At 40.6% G+C, this 24,678-nt stretch overlaps 2 protein-coding genes and 1 long non-coding RNA gene across 5 annotated transcripts in view; 1 reads left to right on the top strand and 2 right to left on the bottom strand.

The window, feature by feature from the left end:
• LOC145443195 (uncharacterized) overlaps positions 1–24,678 on the bottom strand; it is a 351,124-nt gene that overhangs the window by 86,091 nt on the left and 240,355 nt on the right. The gene's annotated exons all lie outside the window — the stretch shown is intronic.
• LOC145442244 (uncharacterized) lies at positions 10,286–10,970 on the bottom strand. The gene is made up of 2 exons (XR_013915994.1): positions 10,719–10,970; positions 10,286–10,438 (listed from the first exon to the last, which is right to left on the bottom strand). It is a non-coding gene; the product is annotated as an uncharacterized LOC145442244 (long non-coding RNA).
• LOC145442705 (uncharacterized) lies at positions 14,014–23,226 on the top strand. The gene is made up of 3 exons (XM_080320688.1): positions 14,014–14,187; positions 18,207–18,467; positions 22,959–23,226. Exons 1-3 carry the CDS (start codon positions 14,184–14,186, stop codon positions 23,087–23,089), a joined length of 396 nt encoding a protein of 131 aa, XP_080176814.1. The 5' UTR covers positions 14,014–14,183; the 3' UTR covers positions 23,090–23,226.

Raw genomic sequence — 24,678 nt, 5'->3', positions numbered from 1 at the left:
AGAAATCGACATTGTTCCGAACAATATTGCAACGGCAAAACAAATGCACTAGAATTACATTGAGGATAATCACTCCATAGCAGGCATTGTTCACATCGACCCAGGGTTGAAACCAAGTCACATGGTTCCGAGTCACGAGTCAATCATACTTTTGTGGTTTTGACTCGAGTCGAGTCGAGTCATTTTCAATTCATCACAGACTCGAGTCCGAGTTCAAGTCACCGTTTAAAGGGTCAAGTCCGAGTCATGGTGTTATGACTCGAGTCGAGTCCAAGTCACAGTATTGAAGTCATGTTCAACTCATGTTTTCAATCCTGCTTGGGTGATATCGAATTCCCTGTTTGCGAAACATGCTCATTTTGTCCCTATCAGAGTCTTGGCACGTGTTTATTTAGGCAGATAACGGACAGGTCCTGGCCTCAGTTACCGATGCTAAAGATAACTTTACTAAACTTAGAACTTAAAATCAAATATCTCTCTTGTCAGTCTGATACATCACCAATACAAGCATTCAGTTTTTATTATGAACACATCGACGATAGCTCACGAATAGCTGATAGAGAACCAACGAATTCACGTCTACATACTATCTGATAGAGAACCAACAAATTCACGTCAAGATACTAGTTGATAGAGAATCAATCGATGCATGTTTATGTAGAGGTATTTACAACAGGCCAGCTTGCTGTAAAAGCGTGCATGCAACTATGTGCATTGTGCAGTGACAACAGAACAGATACCTTTTGATTATACTAAAGGTTTTCCCAATTGCATTACCGACTACATCGCAGTTACAGCATTGGATAAATAATTGTACAATGGGGTTGTTCAAAAACATTTTTTTAAATTTTCTGGCTACTTCTTAAAATTGCTAGATTGCCTAAAAATCAAATTTGGCTCAATTCCAACCAGTAGAAAGCAATGCTATGAAAGAAAATTTTAGACTAATTACAAATAGAGATTTTCGAATTTTACCGGCTATCTCATGATATTGTTACATTGTGTAAAAATATGATTCATAGCAAATTTGACTCAATTCCAACTAGAAAGAGTGAAGTTATTAGAGTAGAATGTTTTGGATATGAAAAAATAGTCGGCTTACTACTATGTAATTATATTATATGAAAGAATTTCTCACTAAAATACTCCATTCATTTTCAAATCCAGAATATTCTCCTCTCAGATCATTGATTCCACTTTTTTCAAATTAAGCCAGATTCAGTGTTCCTTTTATGCAACATAACAATTTTATCATGCAACCACCCAGTAAAATAAAAAAGAAGTTATTTTAGAACAGCCATATTGTACAAACATCACACAACATTAGCCATTCATTATTACTCACGTGCACAATGCACATACCTAACAAAAAGTCAAATGGACGAAGGGCATTGTGTGTTTTCACAGACAGCAGATCAAATCAATGAGTTACACCTCAAAAATACTAATGTGGAAAGGAGATCCTCAAATATGTTAAAGCGGCATGGCCGTAGAATGAATCCACATCTACTGAATACACGTTCCACTAGTGCACTAGATGCAGGAATTGACTAGCATTTTTGAACCACACTGAAGAGCATTGAATACTCATTCTTTCTAGTCGCCCAAAACTGCAAAGAATCATCGCCTTCAAATCTACACATGAGCTTATCAGTCTCTTCACCATCTGAGTCATTTCATTGGCTCTAATTGAACTTTGATTCTCAATTGTTTGCTTGTATAATTGAAAAGTCTTGAGTACTTTAATTGCGGAGGATCTATTACCTCTTCATAACTGGACGATTTTGTATAATGCATTGCTACTATGTATCATTTTCTGTTGTTTTTACGGCGGCATATCTGATATATCAGACAAGTGCAACGAAAGCAGTGGTGACAAATAGCGATGTCGGCAGAATTCGTCGGATGCGTTGATCTAGCCATTATGATTCGCAAATTTCTTCATCTTCAAGTCATATAAAATAAGCCGAGTCAATGACTTGGGTCGAGTCATGCGTAATGACTCGAGTACAAGTCGAGTCAATCCAAATATTGACTCGAGTCGAGTCATTTTCCCATTTCAAGAAAATGACTCGAGTCAAGTCGAGTCATAAAAAAATCGTGACTCGAGTCATTACAACCCTGCATCGACCTGGCGTGATATGTCCTACCCCTCTCAATAGCTGTTTACATCAGCAAGACGAGGCAATGTTTAGCCCCAGGGTGTGCAAAAACCTTCGTCAATGACCGCTTATTCAAAATGTACCTGGTAAACGTTATGGCACTTCTTGGATATAAACTGCACGTCGTGTAGTGTTCAAATCACAAGATAAATTTCTGTAACAAATGAATTATGACCATCATTACTTCAAATACCGACAAGACCGCAAGATAGCGTAAAGGCGAAACGTCCGGCTTCCTGATCGGTAGGTCCTGGGTTTGATCCCCGGTCCGGTCAAACCGAAGACATGGTTATAGTAACACTGGTGTCCACGACTTCCCTGCTTTGCGCAAATGCATTACTGGGATAGCATGGAGAGGTGGTGCAAGACTTAGAAAGCCGTAAAAGGTTTGATCTGCACCTTCCTTGTCCATATGCATACCATGAGTGCATGATGTGCATATGCAGTATGCACTGATCGCGTGTCTGTGTATATCCTGAGTCCGTCTATGCCGCAAAATATACTACGTCCTTTCCAAATACGAGATGTTTTTGCGAAGTCCTAGAGTAGGTTTTGCCTACTGACACAACACAACTTATTGAGAAGACTTGACTTGAGTCAGTTTTAGAACTTGCCTGAATTGACTTCTTGACTTGATTAAAATTTGCAATGACTCGAGGATGGTGACCTATTCCCATCACTACCTCGCACAATGAAATATCCGCTGTTATTTGCTAATGCGAGACCACCTCCGATCACAATGTACATCACCTAGGCACACTGGTACATCGGTTTTGTCAAAATATTAAGCCATATGCTACCTTTAGTGGCAAAAATCTGCTCAGTATGCACTCAGAGGTCATGATTGAAACTTTTCTTTACCTTAACCCTAGTTCCCAAAGAAAGATTGCTGACGAACCTTTTGTTTACATCGTTACTATAACTCCGGTGAAGCATGACTAGCGACACGGTGAAACGTAGGGCTCACTGGAGTTTCCAATCATTGGATATATATCATTGGTCTTTAAATCCTTAATCCAATCGAAGTTACACTATGGCATCCTCTGTTGGGGGGCTGCCAGTAAAACTGCACTCAAGCCACTGCAAAAACTACAACATAAAGTACTCCGAATCATAGCTAGGGCCCCAAAGGGGCCTGGCTGCCCATCCAACAAGTCGCTGCTGAAGAGATTCGGCGTCCTAAACATAGAAGATATGCGGAAACTAGAAATCGCCAAGTTTATGTATCAGTTCCACTGCGGTCGTTGCCCCGAATATTTCAATGACTTCTTTACCTCGGAATCAAAAGCGCACAAGTACAACACACGCGCGTCCACGTCGTCCAAATATCATATGATCGACCGAAAAGATCATCGCTCTATCAAATATGCCGGACCTGATGTGTGGAACAGTATCCCGCCGGCCATCCGACAGTCGACGAGCATGTCCACATTCAAGTCGAAATACAAGCAATTACTACTAAATAAATACAGTCCATCCTCAAGATTACCGGACCACGACTGACCTATCGATCTCGCTTCCCATGACATGCCGCCCTATTTATTGTCGCTTTCTTTTTCTATACTATCTTCTTTACTTTCATTCAGTGTGCATGCCTCCTCTTTATATCGCCTAGGCCAAGGTGGGTGTCAGATTCCATAGACTGCTCCTTGTCGCTTCGACACCTTCCTGTCTTTTCATTGTATCGCATTTTTTGTGGTGTATTGAACTGATAAAATTGCTAATAAACCAATGATGATGGTTAGATCAATGGCTCTTAACCTTTACTGACTTGGGGAGCACTTGCTACACTAATCTGAAAGCCTTTAATTTATTCTATATCGCATTCTACATTGTGTGTGTGTGCAGGGCCGTAATAGCACTTCGTGTTCGGTATATTTACCAGCTCTTGTCTATCTGATCACTGGGTTATGATCGTAAAGTGCTCGCCTGTCTTATAATAATTGTGCTGTTGAAGATTAAATTGGATTATTATTGGAAGTTTGTCGCGAATATTTACTCTTCTACCAAGACCTAAACAACATTTGGGCAACGTGGATCATTGGATTCGACGACATAGAATCCAAATCACAATGCCGAAAATTCCCGGAATCACATCCACATTAATTTTCATCTGATGACACATCCTTGATCCGAGACGTGGCTATGCGTGCCGTGAGGCGTAATCTAACTGACACTGTGAAATCCTACGCCGTGTTATGATATATATCTACAATCTACATACGTAACTCCTTAACGCTTGGAAACCACCGCGGATAACACATTCTCCAACCATATGCTGCTGTTGTGGAAATCTATTCTAATATAACGAATGTCAGTAATACGGACTCCTAGGCTTGTTCATTATGCCTCATTATGTTGTGTAACGAGTAGGCGACAGTTGTTTTAACCGAATTGGAACAGGCCTATATACTGAAGTGGCAAAGATACTCGCTCCAACACACTTCATCGGTACACTGTTCTATATGTTTCAAATCGGCTATGACGACATCCTCCCTCTCATCTAACAGAATCTACACACGGGACATTACGCATGCATTTGTAGGGATTACCATATTTTGTAATCGAGAAAGGGGGACAGTTTTTTCAAAACATAGAACTTAAATTACTGGAGTTGAAAACAGCTGATTTTAAAATATTTATTGGAAATCCCTCTGACTCGACTCCAGAATGACCCGCTCGAACATCCTCATTATATATTTCGCTTCTTTTAGTTGACCCTGTTGATTAGCCTAGCTGTCAAAGCGGTAAAGGCTGACGTACACGTCAGCCACTTGGCACTTCATACGTTGGACTCAAGCTTACAACTCTAGCATAGGGTTACCATATTTTTGTTTTGCAAATTCTGAACACTCTTTTGCGCCTACTAGCGGATTTTGAAATTAGCTATGACACATTCTCAATTATTATTATTAATATTAATTGTGAAAATGGGACATTGTGGCACTTATCACCTTATCGGTATGGTGCACCACGGCAAAAATTTCGTATTGCATGTCGCAAATCGTTTACCTAGTTTTGTTTTCAAATCAGCACATTGCTGGCAAGGACCAACTCAACGAGAGGCAATAGAAGTTCTGGCTGTGCGAGAAACACACTGTCAAGTGTCAATATAAATCACCGGATGTGTAACCTGCTGGTCCATTTTATAGTAGCCTAATATATCGAAGAATCAATATTATTGACTGAATTCATGCATAAAATTTAACAGCCAAATGCATATAGTAAGTGCCCAACAAGTTACATCGACTACCCTATGATGGGCCTAAAATCATTACTTTTTGGGCGGAAGGGGGGAGAACAAAATGTTGTTTCGGACCTGATTAAAACACATAAACAGATAACTGCATCGACCTAACAGTATAGCAGGGCTGTCAAACACAATCCTGACAGGCCAGACACATGCCCCGCCAGATCATTTCATCCGGCCCGTGGAGGAATCTATTGCAAACCCTAGCAAGTAGCAATCACCAGAGCTCGCATTACAGATGGTACAATTCATGACCTATGTCCCACTTCATTCCTGTATAGCAGTGGTTGCCAAACGGTGGTGAATTCCCCACTGGTGTGGAATTCAATGGTTTCTGGTCGGGAATAGATGCATTTGTTCAAAATTATGACAGTCTACATCAGGGGTGGGCAAACTACGGCCCGCGGGCCACATGCGGCCCGCAACACCGTTCTGTGCGGCCCGCGGGAGTCTAAAGAAACTTTTTAAAAATATTGATAAAATGGGTACTGCAAATCGAAATAATGCAGGGACTTGATTAAATTATTTTATACTTCACCATGATAATAAGACAGTTGTTATCAAACTGAGGTGCGTGAAAGCATCAGAAGTGGGGCGCGAAGCTGAGCTCGACTGAAATTTTTTTTGGCGCTCCGCGCGATTTACCCACAATTTCATAATTGTTTCTCTATATTTAGTTTCATTTCACATTTAACAATCTCTCATCCATAGTCGTAACCTTCCCTGCCGTCAAACTATCCGTTAGTTTGGCTAGCAACCTGGTTGCGTTTTGTGATATGACGATAAAGGGGCGCAAAATCTTTCACCACCAAAAGGGCGTGTCTTAAAAAGTTTGAGAACCACTGTTCTAAGGTAAATACTTCCTATACTATTTTTATGTTTAATATCTGGCGCGACAGCCCGAACTCAAAGGCCCACACAATTTGAAAGGTTTCAACTGCTAAACATCACAGAAATCCTTAACGAGATTGACATAATTCGAATCACGAATGGGATTTCAGATGGGCCACTCCAGTTTTACCTATTTCAGTAAAGTGCTTAAAAAACCGATTCGCGCGTGTCTTAGGGCATTTATATATTATCCACACATAGTAGAAGCACGTTTGAAACTAACATGGTTATGATTCTGTGAGCACTATGTGTCCTGGAACTGAACCAAAAGTGAAATTCGTAAATCTATGAACATATCGCTGCTCACAGATTTAAATTGCAATCCTATTCTTAGAATCGGGACAACCGACTTTCATCTCTATAGTTTTGACAAATTGGTTCTTGAGGTCGACCAGCCTATGAAATCTCGCGACTATCTGACGCGTGTACGATGTTTGTTTTAAATATTATCTCCATGTCCTCATTATATAATCAAATACCTATATTGGGTTTTGGTTTATAATCCCATTTTATATAGTGCGGCCCGCGAATGGATTCAGATGTTGAATGCGGCCCGTGAGCTCACAAGTTTGCCCACCCCTGTTCTAACGGAATGTAGACGACTACAGAAGGCTATAATCGAACGTACCGAATGGCGTTGCGGTCAACTACATAGTCACGAAACTAGAAGCCCACTCATTCTTCGTCAGCATCGTCGATTGCATTACCAATAGCAATATCCTCAAACCTCATGCTAAGATAAGCGATTTCAGCATCACATTTCGTGCAAGTAGAGCGCGAGATAGCGTCAAATTATTTATAGAAAAAACTCATTCATTTTGAAGTCCATCCTAGCTTTCTGAAATTCGCTATTCACCCGTTGGTCTATTGGTAGCTCGTCTAATAGCGTTACAAGCACCATTCAGTGGAACAAGTATATAAAATAACCGTTTTCCTCTCAAAATCGCAGTCTCTTAATCTCATAAATCAAACACGTATTCAATGAAATGACGGAGATCTAAGCGCCTAGCAAATCCACTTCTATATTATTTATGTTGCTATACGACGAAGTTTGCGTTACATTGGCAAGACCCGATTGATTTCCGTAAATCATTGCTCTGCCAATCGTTCGGTAAACATTCCATATTGTGGAACAACAAATAGTGCCCTATTTCAACTGGCTTCCGTCGACTCTAATGTTGGGCAAACTTGCTAAAAGATCGGATTTTCATTTTGGTAAATTAACCCATATCATCGGACAGTCTTTAATGCATTCAAATATATAGGCAGAAGTTGTGCCGTTTAGATTAAGCACTGCGCTACATCCGCGATCCACGAAGGAAAACATTGTGACGCCGCGATAAATGCGAAATTCGAATCACCTAGGCTTCATCAGGAGAGTTAGGCATAAAAGTGCGGTGGGGCCGACTCCATTATCCTGTCAGTAGCTAAAATATTTACTGGAGTTCACGAAATACCGACATGCTGTAACAAAGTAAGCAATAGCAATGGACGCGCTCGAAGCTATTAGTCGAGAATCACATGGATAGTCTAGCCATGTGGCATGAACATAGAGCTTAATCAAGATGAGATATTACATGCTTTAATTTCTCGAAGACGCATTCCAAGAGCTCTACTGGTAAATATGATCACATATCTTATGTGCAATATGTGCGTTGTGCAACTACAAATAATATTGGGGTTACAATGTTTTGGAATCCGAGAAGGAGAACGCTTTTTACAAATCATACCAGTCACATTACTGGACTAAATACTGCTGATTCTAAAATTTGTACTATAAATCATGTTGTGTTGACTCAAAAAAGGTCATCTTCCCGAGTTCCGTGTTGACCCCTTTCCAACGATACTTCTGTGTTGTTGACTAAAAATATGACCCGTCCGAACGTCCGCATAACAGATTTCGTGTCATATACGGCGTTTTGTAGGTCAGCCTATTCATTAATCTGACTGTAAAAGCTGCAAAGGGGGGCCAATTTCCAAAATAGGGGACATCTGGGCCTCCTCAAGGGAAAGTTTTGAATTCTTTATAAAGGAGTAAAAATCATCCTATGGGAGGACGTATGGTAACCCTAAATAATGTCGACTAGATATTTTGTTAAATATTGTATTTATATATTAGGGATGGTGTGAACGTGAGGCTCACGTTCGCGTTCTGTGTGTGAGCCTCAGAAATTTAGAGGTTCACGTTCACAAACAAACCTTGGTAGGCTCTGTACTGTGGACCTTTTTCGTATATTACGAATTTCATTTCATTATAACATCTTTAATTGAAATGTATTCTATTTCAACTGCGGGTCACGATATGCACGGCAGTGGCAGCATAGAAGAATCAACACTAAACGAGCATGCACCTTTACAATCTCAAAAAATTTACTTACTTTGTTACAAAATTTTGCTCGAATATTTAGTGACTCTCTGCTGTGAGCTTGACCAAAATCACACAAAATCAAGAGCGAAATACATTACATGTAAGTATAGTCAGCGAATGATGCTTATTCATTCAACCAAACAATGAATTTTATATCGTTGTCTGGTGTAAAGAAATCTAGCAGGCGTACGGAGTCAACGTCGATTTCATATGTTTAATGTATCATAAAAACAAAATACGCGCGATTGGGATGTGGGCTACTGGTGTATAAATTATTAATGAACGATTCGCGAGTGTCTTAGGCAGATTAGTTCTCTGTATGCGCAGAATCAGGGTAATTAATTAATTATATTTTATCTGCACATGGTAGAAGCGTGTCTGAAGCTGAAACATGGCCATGATGCTGTCAGCATTGCGTGTCCCAGAACTGAACCAAAAGTGGAATTGGTAAATCTATGAACAGATAGCTGCTCACAGATTTAAATTTTCATCCGGTTCTAAGAATCGGGACAACCGACTTTCATCTCTATAGTTTTGACAAATTGGTTATTGAGGCTCGTCAGCCTATGAAATCTCGCCACTATACGTTTCTGACGCGTATACGATATTATCAAAGCAATGTTTGGCTTGTTTTAAATAAGCATATATATTACCTTCATGTCCTCACTATATAATAAAATATAAATATTGTGTTTTGGTTTATAATCCCAATTTTATATGGTGCGGCCCGCGAATGGATTGATATGTTGAATGCGGCCCGCGAGCTCAAAAGTTTGCCCACCCCTGGTCTACATATTCACGGAGACACATGCGCAATTACCGTTACCAGTTAACTGCTCTGGAATGTAGGTATCGAAAATTATATTGCGTGTTGTTCACAAAACCTCATTTTTAACTCTGGATGATCAATGAAGGCGTCACAAACGTATCCAGCACGACTAGTTTTACGTGAAATATTGCTTTCGCGAAATTTTGACCGTTACTGGTATCGGTTCACAATACGTTTTATGTTGGAGTTATAGGCGATTGTCTTACGTACTGGTGTGGTTGTGTGTCTTGTGTAGTCAAATCAGCAAATAGCTGCTCTGTGATGACAAAAGTGTCTGGTAGTGTGGAACAGGACCGTAACTACCGCACCCCGAACCACCCAATTGGGGGGATGCGAGCTCGAAAGGGCCCAAAATTATTTCGTGAATTAACCTAAATTATAGTGTATTTTTTGGAAATTAACTCTTTCGACGCCGCGTATCCCCATATGTTCGCTAGAGATTGTCTTCAAAACGCCGCGTATCCCCATATGTTCGCTAAATCGAGCGTATTTTTGTCTCGAAAATCTGACATGCCGTTTTGCGTCCATGGCAGTCAGGGCATTGTGCGGTAATGAATTCAAAATTCAAGACTTGCTACTAAGAAACAATTTTGCTGGATTACCTGTACGGAATAGTAACTTTATTTGATATATATTTCCACGACGGTAATGATTTTCAACAGATGCCAATACCTAAAGACATTTTACATCATTATCACCAATCTTTAGCGACACATCGCGCGTTAAGTTAATATACGGATCTACTGAAGCCACCAAATCAGTACATGTACTGCGACAACACAGACTTCACACCAATATATACGTATTTATTCAAGTTTTTCAAACGTAAAATTGCATCGGGAGATGACGAGGACTCAACGGAGACAAATAATGATGTTTTTGTGCAGATCGTTGCTTGTAATCGTACACAAATGGGCTCCGTCGGTATGTTACTGCGCCTGAAAAACAAACTTGAGTACCGGTACTAGCAGAAGTCAAATTTTCGAGCCATTATTGCGGATTTGACGTCACGATGATAACCTTGAAGCATCGACGGCCGAAGATCATGTCGGCAGCAGTATTTCACGACGGTTCTGAACCTCCGCATTGCCATTGAAAAGGAATTAACGATTTAAGGATAATATATTATCAATATATAATATAATAAGAATATTCTGTGAAATTTACAACGTCACAGCTAATCTATAAGTACCATAGAAACACCAACAAAATCCATACCTTGGCAGCAGCGCGCCTGAAATCAGCCAAACTTCAGTTCGTACCGAAGCCTGTCCTAGCAACACGACAGGATCAATCAAGGCACGTTACGCATCATTAGATAGATATCGTTCGCGGCTACAATACGGACGTAGGTACGTCTCGGTAGCTAAGGTAGCGACGAAGTTACGATCGGTTGAAATTGGGGTTATTTGGTGAAAATAGCGGCGTTTTGAAGACAATCGTCAAATTTAGCTCGGCGTCGAAAGAGTTAATGACAATTTTTCAAATTTCTTTCGCGCTTGGGGCGCGATTTAATATTGCCGAATATGTTGATTATTGGGTACCCTTCCCCCACGAAAATACGTAGATTTTATAGAAATGAAGACTTCGGCTTCGGCCATTACTGCACCTCGACGCTCCAAGACATATTAAGCTATAGGCCATATGTAACATGCGACTCCGAGAAGTGTGCCAGAACGATCCGCAGCGAGAAGACCTTGGCCAAGAAGGAATGCCCTTGTGCTGACCGAAAACTTCGATATATATACAATATACATATATGTTGAATTGTCCATAGGCGGCTAAATGGCTAGCGCCGAATGTTTCTATCCTGGCGATCTGAACCCCACAGGACAAATGCCATCCCGCAGGGATAAATTATTTGCCGGTAAAGCAATACCAATTTGAAATCGTGTGTGCCTTTTAGTTTTGGCGATTTCCAAATCTTTTGACATACCAGATATATAGAAGGTCAAGAAATAGCATAATGTAACGAAGTCAATATACGAACGGATCCGCCCGAAGATGTTTAATACTTATTTGGGGATCCTACCTACCTCACTCAGCTCTACCGCTGAATATGATTACGTGAGCAGGGAGGATAAAAAAATTGATAGCAATATATATACAATTCCCGATCATATTGACCGATTTAAACATGAATTATATAAATCTTTCGCGCTTCGCGCGTTTATTCGAAAGAAGGCGACGCACTTTACGGTAGATTCAATGTAGCGGATAAGTAACGGGGGGAAGCGTACACGCTCAGGGAGCTGAAGGGGTTTGAAAGGAAAGGACGTAGTATATTTTTGTCCTTGATGTTTTTTGCGGCATATACACCGAATCATGAGTCATGATACACATACACACAATCTACGCATATGCATATCATGAGTACATGATGTTCATATTCCGCTGGACAAGGAAGATATAGCCTTGTACGGCTTTCTAAGTCTTGCGGCACCCCTCCGTGCTATCCCAGTAATGCACAAGCGCCAAGCAAGGAAGTCATGGATACCAGTGTTACTAATCAGGTCCTTGGTCTGACCCGGCCGGGAATCGTTTATCAACCTGTGGGGGGCTCAAGACCAACGTTTTTTGGGGTTAGGGGGGAGCTGACGAAGTGCTGTTACGGTCCTGGTGTGGAATGAAGGCTCGGAATAAATCTGAAGTGGGGAATGAAGACAAAAAGGTTGCTTTGCAATGCTTTGCTAGTGTGACGTCATATTGACGGTCAATGTGTTATACCTCATTTTAAATTCCGCTAGTGGGCGCTAAAGAGGGCCCGGAATTTGATAAACAAAAATATGGCAACCCTATACTACATAGGATTAGTCTAGGTAACCTGTCGACTGAATGAAAAACTTCTTCTAGCCTTAATGTGCACACTGTGAGGTATGAGAAGAGAGCTTCCCAAGTACAGCTAATCTGAAAATAAAGTAAATCCATTTTCCGTTCTTGCTTAGAATCAATTTGCCCATGCTCTCTTTCAAACAAGGACGTCAACCTTCAAATAGCAATCAAATGCGACAGTCATAATTTAGTTGCACGTGCCTTTCCGTTACGTCCTCGCGATGATTGAGACGTTTTTCCTACTATCTTAATAGGTAATAGTATATGATTTTATTGAATTCAGAACCAACGATCGCGAGGTGGCAAAATCCCAGGACATGATCAACACCATCGGTGCCGCTTGACGCAACTGAAATACGTTTGTGAATTCTAGCTGCCGATCTGTCGCTTTCTGTCGATCTATCGCCCGCATGACTCGCTCGTTGGCGCAAGCCATGATATTCTGGTTGGTAGGTTATTGGGGTTATAACGAACTAGTCATCGAAATATGCACAAGTAATTCATCGTGATCATCTGCTTGTACTCATAACGCTGCATCACGCCGATATTTAATATTGTATATGCCATATTCGGCACACGAGTGTAAACATTACATGCAGAAACGCCCAGCTGCACAGTTTATACTCTAACGCTAAAGTAGGCTACACGACTTAATGATTCCAAATTTCGAAAGAGAAGTGACTTGCACTTGCCCCCAACGTTACGCCCGTTACGATGCGGAAAATAAGGTTCACATGCTCCGTAATTTCCAGTCTTGTGACCATCACGGATTACAATCGGACCACTGACGAAGCTCTTGGTTGTCGAGGCGAGCGACAATACATCGATTAGGAACTGGGTGTGCAATCTGTGCGCGGCGCACGCTGTAAATCAGTGATTTCTGATCCGTTCTTGTAACATGCGACAGCAGGATGGTAAATTCTCACAAAAATCCAGAACAGGGAACATAGCATTCATATCGGATTTACTATAAGCTACCGGTATGTATAATCGTGATCGCTTTCGCGCGGGTTGGCGAAATCAATTCAATGGCTTCCCGAAACGCAACGTAGGTCTTTCGCGCATAGGAGAGCTAGTATGCTTTTTCGAAAAGATTACCTACGTAGGATCTACAACTATTTGTTAGCACACGCGTCTAACAAACTCTCGGTATTATCACTGTATTTACTTTAACCTCTATTTAACAACGTTCAGCAATAGAACGGGGTTGTTATCAATGCTCGCTTTCATGCTGTAAATTTGTTCTGTTTCAGTGACTATTCGCTTGAAACTGGCATTGAGGACTGAGCATCACTGAGCATAGCACTCTTCGTGTCGTGACATCGAGTACGCAGTACGGAAATGGCACATTGTTGCTAAGCAAGCATTGGGATGCAGCAACGCGCATCAAATCATTCGTTTAAAACCAGAATATTTACAATCTCATCACGCATATCTAATATAAGATCAAAACTACGGGTGGACAATTATTTTTCCTGGTGGGCCAAATGTGAACAGAAAATACGCTGGTGGGCCTGAGTTTTACGTGGTATTACACGGGTATATTTATTATAGCCACGAGAGATTACGCACGAAACATCGTACTATTTATTTCTTCTTATCTCTATTTCACACGACACAGAGACGACTCACGATTCACGAATGTCTTATAGGGTTTTCACTTCACTTCACTTCAATCTCGGCCAACGTAACAGCAAAACTTCTCTCCGCAGTCGGCCGAGTCGCTCGTAAATGACAGAGTCGGCCTTGCATGGAAACGCAGAAATTGTATCTATCTGACGCCTGAGTTTACAATTCACTGCGTTCCGAAAGCGTTGGATTTCTACGTGGAAATAATTCCATATTATTATCATGGGTACGTTGAATTTCTATATTTTCTGATTACTGCGCATTAGAGTAACATATACTTGATGCCGTTTCAATCATATGATTTGATTGGTTGCAGGAGGGTCTTCCGGTAAAGATACGAAACCGACAGGGATCTATATCGCTAATGGTTACTACAGAAATATCATGGCACGCGTTACAAATCCTACAAACACCAAAGAAAGTGGTTATGAAGTTAAAATTGGCTGTGTCAAGGGAAAAAAATGTAAGTCGCCTTTCCGCCGTCGTGATCATAGCTTATGGTTGCCTATTCCGTAATTGTCATGGACGGTTTCATGTCTCCTTCAATCACCTCGCCGTGATACAACGTTAGTTAACTTGCAATCCTGTGATGGCATAAGAATCATAGCCAGGCAGCGTTATTTTTGACATATGCCAAAAATAACAAAAATAGCTAATTAGTGGCATTTTTCAGATTTTATTTTTGGCAGCTTTGGCGTCGCCATGAATACATATTTATAGATTCGAATTGACCATGTAAAACGATTCAGTTTGGTCTTTCTTTTGAAAGGCAAGTCAATAAAACATGCAGTATCGACACTGTATCATCAGACAGCAGCTGGATTTAAATCCGAATTGCAAAAGATGTTGGAGACCAAATGAACCCGATGCAAAACCGATTGCTTCTGCGATATATGTTCTCAATAGTCGATTTACAATGCGTGTAAAATTACCGGCAGTCACACAGGTCACAATACTTATAAATGATAAAAATTTAAAAGGGTTTCCGATACGTTTGCATCGTAGCCTTCACTACCCACCGATCACGAAATCAATTGTCTTGCGCTGTTCGCCCTGGTTTAACAATGACATCAGGACCGCGAAAAGACTGCGGAGAAAACTTGAACGTCAGTGGAGAGCTTCTAAACTAGTCGTCCATAGACAGATGTACCAAGAACAATGCACTCGGGTGATCAGAATGATAGTCAAAGCAAAATCTAGCTACTACAACAACTTGATAATGGAATGCAAGGATAACAAGAAGAAACTTTTCAGCGTAACGAAAAACCTCCTCGCAGAATCGAGCTCGGTCAAACTACCATCGAATCATCCATCGTCATTAAGTCTGGCAAACTCATTTAACACGTTTTTCCGTGACAAGGTGGGCTCTATCAGACAATTTTTGCTTGCTCAGCAAGGCAACCGACACCGATCAGAAGGACAAACATACGAGGAAAATTTCAACGGTGCGACTCTGGATAATCTATCGCCTACGAATGTTGATGAGATTAAAGAGCTCATATCTGGTACACGACCAAAGACATGCGATCTTGATCCTATGCCAACTTGGATTCTCATGGAATGTTTCTCCGACTTGGCGATTATGGTCGTCGAAATCATAAATCGGTCGCTGTTAGACGGCGTGGTACCGCAATGCTTTAAGCGAGCTTTGGTGACCCCACTCCTGAAGAAGAACACTCTTGACCCCGCTCTGATGCAAAACTATCGACCGATATCGCAGCTTCCGCATCTCTCAAAACTTCTGGAAAAGGTTGTCGCCAAACGCATTGTGGCCCATGTGACCGAGTACGGTCTTCACGACATGAATCAGTCGGCATATCGTCCCGGACACTCGACTGAAACAGCAACGTTACGCGTCCACAATGACATTGCTTCTGCCCTCGACAACGGAAACATGGTCGCTCTGATCATGCTGGATCTCTCCGCTGCCTTCGATGTAATCGACCACGTTCTATTGGTGGAACGGCTCCATCATGTATTCGGAATCTCCGGCGTGGCATTAGAATGGGTAAAATCTTATTTGAAAGATAGAATGCAGTGCGTATCTGTGGATGGTGTCTGTTCGTCAGAGATTCAAATCGAATCAGGCGTACCACAGGGTTCTGTTCTCGGATATTGCTCTACCTCATGTACACGAAGCCAGTCGGAGATATTTGCCGTCGCCATGGTTTCTTCCACCCTTGCTACGCGGATGATACGCAGGTCTACGGTCTTATGAGAAATAGCAATGATTTGGAGAGCGTGTCATCCAAGTTACAGCGATGTCTTATTGATATTGAGCTCTGGATGACACAAAATCGTCTCAAGTTAAACAAAGAGAAAACTGAACTCATCATTTTTACGCCAACCAGACGCCCCATCGACCACAATCAATTCACCATCAGATTCGGACCAGACACCATCCAAGCCAAGACCTGTGTACGTAACCTAGGTATTCACTTTGACGGCATGCTCTCAATGGAAAAACATATCGACTATACATCAAAGATCTGTTTCATGTACATCCACAAGATCAGTCGAATCAGAAACTACCTATCTGAGGATGCATGCAAAGCCATAATACTGTCGCTGGTGATATCACGGCTTGACTATGGAAATGCTCTGCTTTCGGGGTAAACCAAAATTGCATCGACAAGCTACAAAAGATCCCAAACATCGCTGCTCGTTTGTAAACTCGGTCAAGGAAGCGTGATCACGTAACACCGATTCTCAGATCCCTTCATTGGTTACCCGTGAAATTTAGGTCTGAATACAAGCTTCTTCTATACGTCTTCAAATGCATGGAGGGAAGTGCACCAGCGTATCTACGTGAGCTAGTGACAATGTATAACCCCGGAAGAGCGCTACGTTCTCAGTCGCAAAAGCTCTTGTCCGTTCCAAGAGTCAGAACATCGACCTACGGCGAAAGAGCCTTCTCTTCCTCGGCCGCAATTCTGTGGAACAATCTTCCAATTTCTATCAGACTATGTGACTCGCTGTATGTTTTCAAACGCAAAATCAAGACCGTTTTATTCACACGAGCGTTCGAACTAGAGTAGTGTTCATTCCGCCCTACAACTATGCACTTCTTCTTTTATACATATCGTTTACTTTTGTATTTTATTGCCTTTTATGTACAGCGCCCTAGTGTGGTAATGATATATTGTTATATTCGGCGCTCTATAAATTATTACATTATTATTATTATTATTACCCAACAAATGGTTAAAATCATGAGTGACTTTAATAATAATCAATATTCATAATATGCAAAATTATCCACCGGGCAGTGTAAAACCAGGAAAGGGCCTCTTGGGCCTGTAGGGCCTGTAGCCTATACATATGTTTGCGTGTTACTTATAAATATGTACTCCTTTGTTACCATTTATGTTCATTGATGAAATTATGTCCCTACTGGAAAACGTGACACAATCTATCTATGAGTTATTCAAAAATTAACGAACACGCAGACAGCTTTCCGATGCAAGTTAAGGGAATGCAATTTGGTATAATGTACATTGAGGTAAATGTAACCTGGGTTGCGCATAACTACTTTCCTTGGTGTTACTAGGATTTGTTATGCGTGCTATGATATTTCTGTGTTAAAGCGGGGCGGCTACATGATGTAAAAACATGCATGAGCATTGACATAGGAAAATACGCAGTAATCACGTGAATTTCAAAATTAGAGCACGCTATCACAGATTCAGAAATATACTGATTACTACTTCGGCGTGCAGAGATTATCTACTTCCTAATCACTGGATATCATCTTGTTAACTTTTAACATTTTCATTTACCTTTCATGGACCCCTTGGAAATAGTCTGCGGTCCCCCGAAGGATTCTTGGACCCAAATTTAAGGGATTCCGGTTTAGACAGTGGTTTGTCGCTTCATACAAACTCTTGCCAATTCTTTATGTTATTCTTAGCAAAATCTTTGATTAAAATTTATATGTTCAAAAAGCCTTATTTTTGGCATGTAATTTTTTTATTTTTGGCAGTTTTGGCATTTGGTTCCGGAGATTTCAAAATAACACAGCCTGATCATGACCGCGGGAACCTCTCTTTTTGTACCCAGAATGTGAATTGGGGATTTATTGCGCAAAAAGCGCAGACGTGATTGTATCATGTATCATGACTTGATTCAGTGCTATCCGCTCAATCTGATTTCTAAAACTCAATACAGGCACAAGTTGCTACAGTTGAATATACCTATTGTAACGAATTTTGCATACCACATATTACCGTTGATTTTATTGAACAGATACCAAGGAACGACTTTCTACGGTGACTGCTGGGTTTGCGACGATATCGCCTGGTTCATATTTCTTTTTTCCGGAGTCGGACCCTCATGAAAATGTTTACGTGACAATAAAGATCGGCATGAGAATTCCCAATCAAAACGTTCTAGTGCGTAATGGTGCCGATCTTATTGTGAGAGACAATGGAACGTTAATTTACTCTGGCACAAAGAGCATATGGATAGACACGGCAGGACGCAATCACTACAGGGAGGAAAGGCAACGTGAGTATCTACCATGTTAAGAGCACAGGATCGTATCGACCTATGTTTGCATTGACTACTCTACTTCTTCAGGGTTTCTGAAACTTTTTTTAGCCTGCGAGGATGCCAAGAAAAATCCCTCAGTACCAACATATGAACCATGTCCTATCTAATGGTATTGATACAAATAAATAGGTCTAGTATATTCTTATTGCAAGAAACCCGAATATTTCAACTGACACTCGTCGGAGATAATCGTCAGTAACTAGTAGAGATTTGGAAACAGCATTATATAAGCCTATATTTTATTCCAAGGGCGCCGGCTAAAACCAGTTTGGGAAACACTGTTATTGAAACACTGTCATCCCATCTGAACTTGCTTGCAATAATTAGGAGGTTTTGAGAAGAATGGATTTCATGTGATGTATTTAATAACTTCATTTTAACACTGATGAAGCTTGAAACTCTAAATCAGTGGTTGCCAACCTTCTTGTTTTTTCGGACCCCTTTTGGATCGTCATGAAACCTCGCGCCCCTCGCCAAGTTTTAGTTCAAATTCAGCTCAATTATCGTGCAATTGTCATCTGTCGTGTGCAGATGAAAACTGTAAGCTAGTGATAAACAGTAGCAAAATGACTTCTCTTGAAAATAAATCATACTATTTATGTAGAAATCAGGTTGGTTTTATCATTTCAAAGCGAACTCTTCAACTGCCCGAAAGTTTCACTTCAAATTTAGCTCTTTTATCCTTCAACCGTTTTCTGACCTGTGCAAATAACAATTGTAGGATGGTATTAAACAGCAAAGAAGTGACCACTGACCATTTTTGAGAGCAATATCAGATCACTTTTATATATGTAGAAATTGGGATGACTTTTATTCATTCAAAGCGAATTCTGAAGCTAAATGTTTTGAAATACGTGGTCGTGTCTTTTAAATCGCGCCTTCGATTCGATATGAACGAGTGTTGAAAATTCGTTTCCACAAAGAGAGGTGGTGGCGAATGTAATAATAACACGTAACGCTTCCGACGACACATTTGGGTATGATCGCAACAAATATGTCACCAAAATTGATAAACTTATTATTGTATTGAACATATAAAATCAGACCTGGTCATTTCAATCTAGCGCCTCATCTTGAAGTTTTTATGGAAAAATGGTTATGAATATCACGCGAGAAAATAGATTTTCATAAACATTTCGAAGTCACGGGGATTGACTAATCCAACTTTTATTTTTTACCCAATCCCCAACAAAACACCTCTATACAGCAAAATATTTGTATCAGTAGGCTATTGGCAATTTAGCAATTAAAATGAATCTGCACGGTATAATATTTCATCTCAAACGGCCATTTTGTTTATGTGAGTTCAGCTAGTAATGAAGCGAAACTGCCTCATGATTCTCCTAATTAAAAAATAAATTGAAATGAGGTTATCAACTATTTTGTAAATTTAGAGGCTTCGCGGACCCCGGTTGAGAACCACTGCTCCAAATTATGTGCGATGAATTTGCATCACACTTTATGCCAAGAGTTCTCAAACTGTAGGGTTACCATACGTCCTCCTTTAGGAGGATTTGTCCTTCGTTTTCGAAAAATCGAAAACGTCCTCCGAACACGCAAAAATGTCTTCCTTTGTAGCTTCGAGAGCCAGTCGAATGTACACGGACGACTACTTAATGCCATAAACGACAATAAATTTTGATTTCAACATTCACTAAAAAAGTGGTTAACGTCAGCCGAATTTACGTGGGAGCGAGTCTTCTAGGAGTGTTAAAAATGTATTTTTTCCTATTTATTCAACGCAATAATGTTTTCCGTGAACTCTTTTAAATTACTCGCGCGCCCGGTAATACATCTTTTGACCGTTAATTTGATCATGTCCAATGATAAACAGACTATAGTGTATGGGACTGGTCTAGCGTGGCACAGTCATGGTTTTAACCAAATCACAAGGTTCGGAATCAGAAGTCAATATTACTATTCAACTCCTCAATTCCGAGGTCAATTCAGTGAGCAAATGGTTGAGTCCCATTCATAGATTTGAGACTTGAGTGCATCACATAGATTACTGTTTTATATTGAGTTCAAGCCTAAATCAACTTTTTTGGAACTCTCGGGTGTTATAGGCCACCGGTCCGTGGCAAGTCTCCTTTAGGACCGCGACAATTTCAAAATGCGGGAAGAGGGACGCTTGACCATCAATGAGGAAAATAAAACATTGAATTATATACTTATTGAGAACAGCTTCTTTGAGGTACAGAACTTCAATATACAATTGATTAGTATATTCATATTGAAATGAACCCGAATATTTTCGGCTGACACTCGTCAGGGGTAATCGTCAGCAACTAGTGGAGAATTCGAAAGAACATTGTATATCAACAATCGTAACACAAAATATGACGTCACCAGCACGCTCTCGTAATCGACATTTCGTGCTGGTGACGTCATATTTTGTGTTACGATTGTTGATATACGCTGTTCTTTCGAATTCTCTACTTATAGTTGCTGACGATTACCCCTGACGAGTGTCAGCCGAAAATATTCGGGTTCATTTCAATATGAATATACTATTCACTTATTGAGACGTTAGGAAAGTATGTATTTATGTATTGTGTCGTTATAGAGATTTCATGATTTACTTTAGGCGTGTTGCGATTGTGCAAGTTGAGTACGAAAGCTGCAAAAGACTTCCAAACAAGCGTCGTTAAATTATCACAGTGCAAATAAGCGATACCAGCAGTATAATAAGGCCTGGTTAACAGCATCGAATGTTTCAAAGGATCCCGAAAATCATGATCAATTTATGGGTGTTTAGCCGGAAATTTGCGAGCGTTGAAGCATTGAATTTTTACGATATTTGGTTTGAAATTTTACCGGTCCGCGAGGTCAAAAAGCTGAGAACCACTGACATAGACTCCCTTGCTTTCATAATATCTTCAGTTTTCTCAATCTTAAGATGTTTTTTAAATCAGATACAATACATTTTCAGGGCCAAATTGTCAAGAATCGGTCCTGATACACAAATCGAGTAAATAGACAAAGTGAGTCGAGTCGAGTCGAGTCATTTTCCAAAAACTGAGACTCGAGTCGAGTCATGAACAATGATGTAATTATAGAGATTATTGAGTAGTGTCTTTCAATTAGATCAGTGGTTCCCAACCTTTTTTCGACTCATCGCCGCCTTTTGAAGCTCCACACCGATCATCGCCTCCCCAAATATTGGGAACCGAAAATGGGTATACCAGCTGGGATCACCGGCGAGTTGACCAATAAAAAAGGTCAACTTCTGGGCTCGACCTAGAAATTACACTTTTGCAGCTAAATTTTCGTGAGTTGACTAAACAAAAAGTGTTTTCTCCAAACTTGACTCCAATCATGACCGTGTAGCATCACTTTGTCAGTCCCTCAAAAAAACGTTGGTCTTGGGCCCCATAGCGCGATAAGCCAAACCCCAGACCCCCTTCAACCAGTGGGCTTTTTGTCGCTATACATCAGCTATACCCTATTTGATTCAGTGTTCGGTGAGTTACCGTATTTCGTCTAAACGCGCGAAGCGCCACAAACTTATATAATACATGTTTAAATCGGTCAATATGGTCGGGAATTGCATATATATTGCTATCAATTTTTTATTCTCTCTCTGCTCACGTAATCAGATTTACCGGTAGAGCTGAGTGTGGTGCGTTGGAAAAGGTAGGACCCCTAAATAACAATTGTACATCTTTCAGCTGACCCGTTGTTATATAGACTTCGTTGCATGATGCTTTTTCGTGACCTCCTACATCTTCTATGTCAAAATATATGGAAATCGCCAAAACGTACCAAACTAAAAGACGCACATGATTTCAAATTGGTATTTCTTAACTGACAAATAATTTTTCGCTGCGGTTGGCATTTGTCCTGTAGGGTTCAGATCGCCAGGACAGGAACATTCGACACAAGCCGTTGAGGCGCTATGGAAAATTAAACATATATGTATATCTATCGAGGTTTTCGGTCAGCACAAGGGCATTCCTTCTCGGCCAAGGTCTTCTCGCTGCTGATCGTTCTGACATACTTCTCGGAGTCGTATGTTACATGGTCCATAACTTCTATAACTTCAAATGTCTTGGTGTGTCGTGGCGCTGTAAGGGCAGACGCCGAAGTCTTCATTTACATAAATCATGCAAAAATTGTCCGAAAAAGTTGCAAGAATTTCAAAAAAATTACTATATAATTTATGTTGATTCACGAAATAATTTTGGACCCCCTTCTAGTTCACCCCCAATTGGAGGGGTTGGGATCCGGCAGTTACGGTCCTGACTTCATGCGGTCGTTTTAACGCGCCATCGCACCCCTATCGCCCCTTCGTTTTTTTTTCGCCCCCTAGACCGCCAAATCGTTCAATGGGGGGCGATATCGCCCACGTTGGGAACCACTGTGCTAGATTAATGTTATGGGCTGCATCATACATACAGATATGCGGTTGAAAAAATATTTTATGAGTGTGCTCTCATTTTGCAGCATCACCCATGGGTGTTGCTACTGAAGACATGGTTGACCTTTTCGCCAGCTGGATGCAAGGACCGGGATTAATCATACTGATAATAGTATTCATCTTGTTGGCATGTTTGTTATTATTACATTCATATTAGTATTACAGTTGTCATCATGGTATATATATTAAAATATAATGACCAGAGGTCTTCGTAATTTTCAGTGACTCACTTACTATACGCCATTTACAGCTTGTCAAGTAGAAGTATTTTGTTCTCCTAATAAAAGAGAGAGAAACCACTATGGCGCAATTCGTGGGCTATTTTAACGGAAAATATAGTTAGCTATACAGGGATCAGCAATGGGAGAGCTGGCACTAGGTCGCTCGCAAAGACTAGATTAGTGGGCCGTGGCGAAAGTAGCACATAGGCCTATTCAAATGAGAGCTTCGAAGGTCCACGTGGGGAAGGATTCCACGTGAACAGCCGTTGAATAGTGGTGAGTCGACCACAATGAAAATGCGAACACATTTTATTTGGATCAGCGAGTGATACTCGTCCTCCTAATATTCTTGAACCCCGGCGCAGAGAATGAAGCTTCGGCGCTCAGTGCAGGAACGCAACTGAACACGGAGACGCTGGCGTGTGTTATTGGTAAGGAGCGTAAACCTTGCCCAGTGCTCTGAATAGCGAAGTAGATGAATTCAATCATGTGGGTAAACGACAAGAGTGACTGGTCGCCCTTCGCATAAATCAGTGCACAAAAATCAGCTCTCTTGGTTTAAAAAAGTTTGGTGACCCCCGTTCCGACGAATTATATTTGGAATAAACAATTTATATCAGCAATCATGCCGTTCAATATAATTTATGAGGTGGTTGCGTGGCTCATACGCGCAATATAAGGCCGCATAGTGGTCCATATGTCAGTTTCATCTTATACCTTACATCTCTAGATCCTTCGTACTCGCGGGAAGGTTCAATATAGAATATTCGACACAACTCATGCGTATGGCTCATCTTGTCACTACCTTGTAACACACCGTGCAATTCGAGAAAAAACACAATACCGTTACATATTCTGAAAAGGGCACAAGAGCGTATTTAAGGCCGCTTCGTACTGACGTAGATTTTGTGCGTCACTACTTCTACTTTTACTTGAGTAGCATTTTGACTGTTTTAATCAATTTTGGAGACGGAAAAATGAAAAATAAATGTTCACCGACCTATTCGGCTTTAAAAACTATCGATGTAATTCATTGGCTACCTCACTCGAGTATGAGTATTTGAAAGGATCAAGCTCACTTGCGTAGAAAACAACAAACTATAGCAGCTGGAGACGGGGTCGGAGTTTAAGAAAATGACCCTGACTCCGACTCCAACTTCTTTATCATGAGAACAATTGCCTTCAATGGTAACTTTAATAAATAATAATAACTAGAATTGGATTTTTATGCACCATCAATCTCTGTCATTAGTAACAATATGGATAGAATTTGACACTATTACAAATTGCAATTCGGTGCATAGAGGAAGAAAATCACAATATGCATGCTCCCGAAGTAGTCACAAATTGATTAAATTTTCGGAATTATACCGCTATAATATGACAGAGTAAGTACACCGTCTGTATTTTTCTAGATTTTAAAATTGATGTAAACAAAACCAAACGCTGCTTTCCACTTAACAACATTAAAAACGCTCAGATGCTTGGTCCGAACAAATGATTAAGATGGCCTGCAAGTCCGATT

The sequence above is a fragment of the Botryllus schlosseri genome, chromosome 7 (assembly GCF_051294905.1).
Source record: "Botryllus schlosseri isolate E-star chromosome 7, Bs_hap1, whole genome shotgun sequence".
In the NCBI taxonomy this organism is placed as follows: Eukaryota; Metazoa; Chordata; class Ascidiacea; order Stolidobranchia; family Styelidae; genus Botryllus; species Botryllus schlosseri.
This window is presented reverse-complemented; position numbering and strand designations above follow the sequence as displayed.